The 9,235-nt window shown below is 48.6% G+C and overlaps 2 protein-coding genes across 2 annotated transcripts; both read left to right on the top strand.

Annotated features, from left to right (window-relative positions):
- The first annotated feature begins 221 nt into the window (after positions 1-221).
- On the top strand, positions 222-5,354 carry usp12a (ubiquitin specific peptidase 12a). The gene is made up of 9 exons (XM_020111318.2): positions 222-380; positions 1,411-1,491; positions 1,937-2,150; positions 2,364-2,599; positions 2,857-2,933; positions 3,557-3,640; positions 3,736-3,933; positions 4,278-4,356; positions 4,456-5,354. The coding sequence occupies exons 1-9, from the start codon at positions 333-335 to the stop codon at positions 4,555-4,557; spliced, it is 1,119 nt and encodes a 372-aa protein (XP_019966877.1). The 5' UTR covers positions 222-332; the 3' UTR covers positions 4,558-5,354.
- A 129-nt stretch (positions 5,355-5,483) lies between these two features.
- On the top strand, positions 5,484-9,024 carry gpr12 (G protein-coupled receptor 12). Its single transcript, XM_020111319.2, has 2 exons — positions 5,484-6,475; positions 7,344-9,024. The coding sequence occupies exons 1-2, from the start codon at positions 5,900-5,902 to the stop codon at positions 8,382-8,384; spliced, it is 1,617 nt and encodes a 538-aa protein (XP_019966878.2). The 5' UTR covers positions 5,484-5,899; the 3' UTR covers positions 8,385-9,024.
- Positions 9,025-9,235: the final 211 nt, after the last annotated feature.

The raw sequence follows: 9,235 nt of genomic DNA, 5'->3' as shown, positions 1-9,235 counted from the left end.
ATCCTCGTCATGTTTTCATTAGTGTGTGATTCTCTAAATTGTTGTTATCTTCACCCTAGAATGGGACCTTTATATTTACTATGTATTTAAATGCTTTGGAAACTTTACTACAGAAGATTTAAGATCCAAATAAATTAGAAAATTCCTTGATGTGACGCTTGTTCGGGCGAAAACGGAGCAATCCGCCTGTCCGCGACGAAGCGAAGCCGGAAGTCAGTGGCAGTGAACGCTCTCGTTTTCTCTCTGGCTGTCGGACTGTGCCTGCCCTCACGCGCAGAGCCAGCCCAGTCTTGTCAGCGCGCGGCGTTGTGGTGGAAGATGGCGCTAGCCGAATGGAAATCCTAATGACAGTCTCCAAATTTGCCTCTTTTTGTACCATGGTGAGTGCACTGCAGCTTCACACCGACACAACTCACACCACCGGCCGACGGGGAAGCCGCGTCCGTGCCGCTAATGGCCCCTTGAACCGCGGAATCGTCAATGGAAGCAGTTATTCGGGTGTCGGTGCTAGCCAAGCAGTTTTCCGTCCATGGCAGAGCAAAGCCCGCAGCCACCCACCGTCTCCTCTCCTCTCGCTAACAGCAGCTCACTCACACGCTTCTCCTGCCTGTTTTTTACCTGCTAGCTTCCCGAGTTAGCCGCTCGTATTATTAACCGCAGTTTCCTTTTAAGCCCAATGACAGCGCACCTGCTGCTGGGCTTCGCTGCTAACAAGCTAGCGTGAAAGTAGCCGAAGCTAAACCAGCGTTACAGCCTTGGCAACAACTGGGACACAGCTGGCTGATGGATGGTGGCCGATTGATCCGCAGTGTGTGTAAAGAGAGAGGCTAATTTAGCGTGCGGGCCTCTGACGATCCACCAGATATTATTAACGCAGAGCAATGACGACATGGTTTAACATTAGCTACGCAGTTGTGGACCCGCTCCCGGTCCGTGTCCGCTGTCTGCACAGTTTGTTGCTGTCTGCACATCCCGTCAACAATCACTGGAGGGATCTGCGATTCAGCAGCCTCACAGACCTGCACTCAATCCGAATACATCTTAGTATTTTCTGTTTGGATTTTTCTGTGCATTAAATATCTTTGTTGGGATTCGAGCCAGCTGTGGCCAGTGACAGCCCAACTTCACTGTCAGCTTAATATAATGCATGTTTGCTTTAAGCTCTTAAAGCCCAGACTGGAGTTAGTATGAGAAAATGCTTCAAGTACCTATTAGTTTTTTAGTTTCATCTCAGCAACACATGACCTTGAAAATCACAAGCTGCTGCCATCTGATTTTGCACTTTGTTAAATATTTAGATCAAGTATTTGTGTATACTTACGATTGTCCTGTTTAATGTAAAGGCTGAACTTGCAGTGTGTGTTGATCTAATGAATATATGGTATGTTTTTTGTCTTTGTGTATATACAGGGCGCCAATGCCTCTGCTCTGGAGAAAGAGATTGGATCTGAGCAGTTTCCGGTTAATGAGCACTACTTCGGCCTGGTCAATGTAAGCAAATGATACACTGTGCATATCCAGTGTCTTGTTGTATATATTTCCACCAAAAATGTTTGAAAAAAAAAAAAATCCGCACAGCTAAGCTCCAGTTAAAGGATTTATTTGCCTGTGACGTTCCGAGCACAAAGCTCTTCTGCTGACTTCTGATAAAGAACAGACTTGCCATCTTAAATTCCCACAAACCATTTTGGAAAACCATGTGATGTATTAGCAAAGCAGAGTATCATAGTTTATATCATAATGAATAAACATAACAAAATTCAATAAAATAAAAGGGGAGAGTCAATAAAATCATAAATTAACATTCAGCCGGATGCATAGAGAAATATCCAGAGAGAACTTGAGAAAAATGACATACATGATAGAGGAAGTAAAATCTCAGGAATGCATTTTCATTTGTGTCTTACTTAAGTTCTACTTCCACATTTGATTTTAGTTTGGAAACACCTGCTACTGCAACTCGGTGCTGCAGGCGCTGTACTTCTGCCGGCCATTTCGGGAAAAGATTTTGGCGTACCGCAGCCAGCCGCGGCGAAAGGAGAACCTGCTCACCTGCCTGGCTGACCTTTTCCACAGTATTGCCAACCAAAAGAGGAAAGTGGGCGTCATACCGCCCAAGAAGTTCATCACACGTCTACGCAAGGAGAATGGTGAGAGGGAACTGAAAAACTCAGGAAGATAAGAGTCCAATCATCACCCAAACACCCGATCTAAAAATCTTTACTCGCTTGTTTCTTCTCGTTGGCTGCTCACTCCCACAGAGTTTGTGAGAACATGTTGGCAGAAGTTCCTGAAGTACCTGCTGAACACGTAAATCAGCTGAATTAACCTAAGTCTCTCTCTATACGTATTTTCTCCTTCAGAGTTGTTTGACAACTACATGCAGCAGGATGCCCACGAATTCCTGAACTACTTACTCAACACCATTGCTGACCTGCTGCAAGAGGAGAGGAAGCAGGACAAGACCAATGGCCGCCTTGCCAACGGCACATTGGACTCCCAGAACAACAACAGCAATGCCACGCCCGCTCCCACCTGGGTCCACGAGATCTTCCAAGGCACTCTGACCAATGAGACACGCTGCCTCACCTGTGAAACGGTAGGACGCCTCACCGCTATTCTCATCCGGGGAGAACTTTGCCATTATTGATTATTAAACTGACACGGATGAAGATTGTTGGCACAAGGTTGTGTTAGCTATAAATTATGTCAGTGTGTGCTTGCGTGCAGTATTTTTAGTAAATACAATAGAACGGTATACAGCAGAGTTTTAAAAGCCATGTGGTCACAGACTGTAGTTTCATGTTTTTCTACTATTTGGTTTTAGTTTATTCTGAAGTTGCCTTTTCTTTCCAGATAAGCAGCAAAGATGAGGACTTTCTGGACCTTTCAGTGGATGTAGAACAGAATACATCCATCACACACTGCCTCAGGTAAATCCGCCACACAGAGGCAGACCTGCAGCAAGAACTGAGGAAGCAGAGTTTGTACTGTTGTTGAATGACAGAAAGTTAATCTGCAACTGTATGAAAAATTAACAAAAAGTCATTTCAAGCTAAAATGTAAAACATTTGCTGGTTCTTGCAACTCATCTGTGAGGGAAGGAGCAGCTTTCTCTTTTTACATAAACTGAGTTTCTTTGGGTTTTGGACAGTTGGTCTGACAAAACAAATAAAACACTGGATCTGACATTTTCCATTAATTGCATATGTTTTAAGACTAAACAGTTGTTAAACCAATCACTGGGAAGCTTACAAAGTTTTGAACCGACAACATAGATTTTGGCTGTAACACATGTAAAGTTATTTTTCATGTATTTGTTTAAGTTTGATACTGGACTCAAGCCAGATGTTGTCGGCTGAAGGCCGCTGCCTTCATCAGCAACAGTCTATTTGAGTGAAATGTTTCCTAATCATCCTTTTTGCATCACTAATAAAGAAATTGAAATTACATTCTGCTCTGTCCTTCACCTGCATAAGGAGAATTCAGTATTTTTGAAATTGCAACATTCATTTGTAGCTGTGAACTGACCAGTTGTCTTTATTCATCTTCCCAGAGGTTTCAGTAACACAGAGACACTGTGCAGTGAGTACAAATACTACTGTGAAGAATGTAGAAGCAAGCAGGAGGCACACAAGAGGTCAGTGACCGGGTTCCGTCTCCATGTGTGAATTTCAGTTCTTCTAGTGTATTCAGATTACTGTGTGTCATGCTGTTATATTTTGTGATTTTCAGAATGCGTGTTAAGAAGCTGCCTATGATCCTGGCTCTGCACCTGAAGCGCTTTAAGTACATGGAGCAGTTGCAGCGCTACACCAAGCTGTCCTATCGTGTTGTCTTCCCCCTGGAACTCCGTCTCTTCAACACGTCCGGGGACGCCACCAATCCTGAGAGGCTCTATGACCTGGTGGCCGTGGTGGTGCATTGTGGGAGGTGCGTAGGTGAACTTGATTGAGTCGATCAGGTCAGCGACCTCTGTTGCATCTCATTCCCATTTCCTCTCTCCTCTTCCTGTTTGAACTTGCTGAATCTTGTGAAAGATGCAAGTTCCCTCACTAAACCAGATGTTTATGTGGGAGAACCAATATGTTTCACATCAGTGTAATTATACACATATTTAACGGGTATGATGATATGTTGTCAGTTTGCAGTATTTTAATCTTGACATAATGACATGGCTCATGGATGTGTTGGACCTTTAAAGTCAGAATAGAGATGTTGGTCAAGGGTTTAAATTTAACCTTATAGAGTTAATACACTGATTTATTTCTTTTCAGTGGTCCGAACAGGGGTCACTACATTGCAATTGTGAAAAGTCACGACTTCTGGTTGCTGTTTGATGATGATATTGTAGAGGTGAGTGAGTTTTTCTCTCTTGTCATACTTGGATTCTTTACATGTACGTGTCTGATTGTGTAATACTGATTCTTCATGTCACCATTTATGTTCTGGTAGAAAATCGACGCCCAGGCCATAGAAGAATTCTACGGTCTCACTTCTGAAATCTCCAAGAACTCTGAGTCGGGCTACATCCTCTTTTACCAGTCCAGAGACTAAATGTGGACGTCGAGTGTTTCACCACAGAAACCAGGAGAAATGCTCGGTTCCCTCATGCGGGGAGCAGCAGACCATAAACGCCCCACAGCAGCCCGTATGGTTTCATAACTGCTCGCACAGCTGTAATCCATACCTGTGCTTTTTTTACGCCGCAGCTCAGCCGTGGAAGTTCTGCCTCTGTACCAGCTGTCCCTCCTGGTCCCCGTGTCCCTACTCTCCCATCATACCCTTCAATTTGGCTGGACGCTGCCGCCGCTGCTGCTGCTGCTGCTGCAGAGACAATGAGACGATAATGAATGAAAACTGATTGTTTTTAACAAAGGAGACGTTGAATGAGGGTTGTACAGATGTTGGTTGGTATGAGTGGCGTATTAGTTTTTGCCTTGGGTGTGGGGTTGAATGGGTATTTAATAATTCATACTATGTAATATTGGCCTGGTGTCTTCACCCCCACCCCCACACACTCTTCTTGTGCACTGGGATTTACTGCGAGTGGATCATGCTTTTGATCGTGGATGGAAAGGAGGACATGTGGGGGGGTGAGTGTCCCACTTGCGGGGAACCCTGGGTTGTGTATTTCTACAGTGTACAGAATGGTATTTGTATAAATATTAAAAGAAGATAATATTATCATTGGAAAATGTTAGACCTTGAGAAGATGTATTAACACTATGGTGCACTTTTGATACCGTTTTGTAGGTGTTGCCGAGTTTAACGTGAGGGTTTGCTTAAAGAGGCCTGTTGTGAAGCGATCATTTTCTGTTTTAAAGAAAAAGAAATAAAGCTGGTAAGATTGAGGCTGGGTGTGATCTCCTCTGTCCCTCAGGTGCGCACTGATGACTCATACTAGCTTAGCGTCGCCCCCTAGTGGTGTCAACCTACCTGCTCTGCTCCCCCCCCCCCACTGCAACAGGAGCTAATTATAATCCTTTCACACTCGAAAGGCAGGTGGATAAAAAACAAAGGCGCCGTATCGCTTGGTCAGCTCAGTGTGGTCAGATATCTGCACATCAGTAACTCACACACTGACACTGACTGGGCTGATGTGTGTTTGCAGCCGGCGCCGCAAGGATGGAGAGATGAGGCAGAGAAGATGGAGGACAGGGGAGAAGGAGGGAGGGATGGGAGGATGGTGACACACATCAGGGCTGCTGTTAATAGCACAGACAGGACCAGAATAGCAGGGCGTCGCAGGAGGGAAAGCGGGTCCTGTATCATCCAGGCAGCCGCAACATGTGAAACTGGAGCCAGGCTCCAAAAAGAGAAAGAAAACACTGAAACTCCAGAGCGCTGCAGAGTGAGTGCACCCTGCAGGAGACACTGAATAAACTTTATTGCTTGAATGTTGCAACACACAGGTCTGCTCGTGCCTCGGGTGGAAAAGAAGGTGCGTAAAAACCAGTCTGTGCGTCCTGGAGCCAGCAGGGATCAGACACTTGGCTCTTTTTTTAATGGAGTTCAGCCTCCCTCAGAGAGTCTGGCTCATTTGGGACTCCTCCTTCATCACCATCCCCTCCTCCTCCTCTTCTCCCATCCACACGCACACCTCTTGCCCTCCTCCTCTTCCTCCTCCTCCTGCTTTCCCTCTCTTCCGCCGCCGCTCCACTCTCTGCGCCCCTGCACAGCCGCAGTCCACGGCGATGCGCCGTTAACGGCAGAGCTGCCCCGCGCTCCTTTCTTTCTTCTTCCTCCTCCTCTTTCTCTAATTGTTCTTCTTCTTCCACCAGCCCTGCTTTCAGGCAGAGAGGACCAGCATCCCACCACCACCCCTCCCCTCCCGTCTCTCTCCTCCTCCGCCTCACCGGGCTGCTGCTGTCTCTGTCCGCCGGCGCTGCAACCATCCTCATCACTGACATGGAGACTCCAGGCTGCTGTCGCGCTTCCATCTAGACGGGAAGTCTCAACTCGCAGAATCAAGGTAGGCTGGGCGGAGGTGGAGATGGCGGTGCATCCTTTGAATGCATGAACATTGCACCCTGTTTTTTTTATTGTTTTTTTTCCTCTCCTGCACCCTTTCTCTCAGACGTGCAGCAGCAGCATCTGTGCTTTTTCTCTCTGCACCATATGGCGTTTCAGAGAAATGCAGTGAATCCGTGACGGTCGCGGTATCTGCTGCTGTTGGTCTCTGACAGCTGCGTGAATTGTTGCTGTTTGGGAAATGTGGCCTGAAATGAGGCTGCAGAGCCTGCACCGCTTTTCTACCCCCCTCCTCATGCCCATGCATTAATAAACAGCTCTTCACGTGTGGTCTAACCTATGTAGGCTGCAGGCCTCTGCTGCTATAATGATAATAATAACCCCAGAGGAAGATGCATTATGGTAATTGCGTTGAACAGCTGCACGTTCACATGCCATTGCTCTGCAGTTGTATTATTTCAAACCAGTAGAATTTTAATTTAAGTGTAGCTCAAGGTTTTAATTCCGTGTTATAAAAGTGCAGCATTGAGGTTTGTGTTTGTTCCTGCATATTGTGTGTTCACAGACCTACACACCAGGCTGAGAATATAACCTTGGCCATTTTTTGTGATGTGTAATGAGTAACACAGGTGTCTAGCCACAAACACAACCAGTGTCATGCACAGAGGTGGAGAAGAGCGGCCTCTCACTGTTTTTGTTTTCAGTTCATTTAAGTGTAAGAGATAAAAAATACAAACCAAAAGAAAAACACATGCACACAAAATTATTTATTTATGGTCTTCTGCTTTTGCCAGTGAGACGGATTTTGTGTGCACATTTTGGACGATCATTACAAAGCCTCACTCTCTCTTTGTTTGCCACATTTTCAGACGGGGGGCACAATGAGTGAAGAGCCACCGGTCACCCCCAGCTGGCTGACCCCTGACCCCACAGCATGGGCCAGTGGAGGCGGGGGCCCAATGGATAACAGCACTATCCTGGGGACATTTCCACCGGACGACTCCCTTTCGCCCAGCCAGCTGCCCCTGCTGGTCAACCCCTGGGACATCGTGCTGTGCACGTCGGGGACCCTCATAGCCTGTGAGAATGCCCTGGTGGTGCTGGTGATCTGGCAGAACCCAGCACTCAGAGCCCCCATGTTCCTGCTGATCGGCAGCTTGGCGCTAGCCGACCTTCTGGCCGGCTTGGGCCTGGTGCTCCACTTCACCTGTGCCTACCTACTTCGCTCTGACTCTGCCCAACTATTGACCGTAGGCCTGGTGGTGGCCTCCTTCTCGGCCTCCGTCTTCAGCCTGCTGGCTATCACGATAGACCGCTACCTGTCGCTGTACTATGCCCTCACCTACAACTCGGAGCGGACGGCGGCCTTCACCTACACCATGCTGGTGCTGCTGTGGGGCCTCTCCCTGTGTCTGGGCCTGCTGCCGGTCACAGGGGTCAACTGCCTGGCGGAGGAGGCTACGTGCAGCGTGGTGCGGCCGCTGACGAAGAACAACATCGCCGTACTCTCTGTCTCCTTCCTGCTGCTTTTCGGCCTCATGCTGCAACTGTACGTCCAGATCTGCAAGATTGTGATGCGCCACGCTCATCAGATCGCCCTGCAGCACCACTTCCTGGCCGCCACACCCCACTACGTCACAACACGGAAGGGCGTGTCAACGCTGGCCATCATCCTGGGCACGTTCGCCGCCTGCTGGATGCCGTTCACTGTCTACTCCCTCATTGCTGATTACACCTACCCTCCGCTCTACACCTATGCAACGCTGGTGCCTGCCACCTACAACTCCGTCATCAATCCGGTCATCTACGCCTTCAGGAACCAGGAGATCCAGAAGGCACTGTGGCTGGTGTGCTGTGGCTGTGTGCCCGCCAGTGTGGCCCAGCGTGCAAGGACCCCCAGTGACGTCTGACAAAGCAGACCCAGGTGGGAAGAGAGAGGCGCCCTGGGTCAGCTCTGCTCCTCACTGGGTCTGTCCAGTGTCACAGAGAGCAGTGTCAGAGGAGGAGGCCCAGGGATGTGGCCCCAGCTCCTGCTGGAGGTGTCTCTGGCTGAGGCAGGTTGCCCACTGACCCACAGCCCGCCTGGATAGAGGGTTTGGATGGAGTTTCTCTTTCCTTTCTTACAATCACCATAGGGCAACGTATCTCACTGTCTTCCCCCTGTAGAGACAGCCACTGCGCGGCCTGCATCCCTCCCCCTCCCGTCCAGCCCGTGCCACGCCCTTCCTCTGTTCTGCAGAGATGAGTGCATCACATGTTCCATCCATAGGATGTGCATACAGTTAACAGCACCAAACCTCTGGCTGACACGTGCTTGTTTTTTTTCTCCTCCAAATGGGGGCAGGGAGGGGCGGGTTTATTATTAGTTTGCGCCCCTGTGCGTGCGTAAAGGCGCACGGGAGATGAACAAAGCCGTGAGAGGGAGGGAGAGTAGAGAACACGCAGGCATCTCCACAGTCAAGTCCGTCTGTCTGGAGCAGCATCCCGGCTCTCTGCTGCTGCTGCTGCACTCTGGACGTGCGTCGAAAGCCAAACAGCGGCGGAGAGCTAAAAATAGACCCGGCTCTCTCTGTGATCCGCGCCCTGCGTCCTCCACCGACGCCGGGAAAGAAATCAACCCGCCTCTCCTCCTTTTTCTCGCCTCTCCTCCTTTTTCTCGCCTCTCCCAGTTTTCTCTCTCTGGATTGTACGCGTTTGTATGTTTTTTAGCTGCAGCGCACGCGTCTGGGAAGATCAAGACAAAGCCCCAGGAGACCCCCAC

This window comes from Paralichthys olivaceus, chromosome 17 (assembly GCF_024713975.1).
Source record: "Paralichthys olivaceus isolate ysfri-2021 chromosome 17, ASM2471397v2, whole genome shotgun sequence".
Taxonomy (NCBI): domain Eukaryota; kingdom Metazoa; phylum Chordata; class Actinopteri; order Pleuronectiformes; family Paralichthyidae; genus Paralichthys; species Paralichthys olivaceus.
The sequence above is the reverse complement of the archived record's forward strand: the minus strand, read 5'-3'. Positions and strand labels throughout refer to the sequence as shown.

Coding starts and splice junctions, on each gene's coding strand:
- usp12a (XM_020111318.2), top strand. CDS start 333: ATGGAAATCCTAATGACAGTCTCCAAATTTGCCTCTTTTTGTACCATG. Junction 381..1,410: donor TTGCCTCTTTTTGTACCATG/GTGAGTGCACTG, acceptor GTGTATATACAG/GGCGCCAATGCCTCTGCTCT. Junction 2,934..3,556: donor TCCATCACACACTGCCTCAG/GTAAATCCGCCA, acceptor TCATCTTCCCAG/AGGTTTCAGTAACACAGAGA.
- gpr12 (XM_020111319.2), top strand. CDS start 5,900: ATGTTGCAACACACAGGTCTGCTCGTGCCTCGGGTGGAAAAGAAGGTG. Junction 6,476..7,343: donor TCTCAACTCGCAGAATCAAG/GTAGGCTGGGCG, acceptor CCACATTTTCAG/ACGGGGGGCACAATGAGTGA.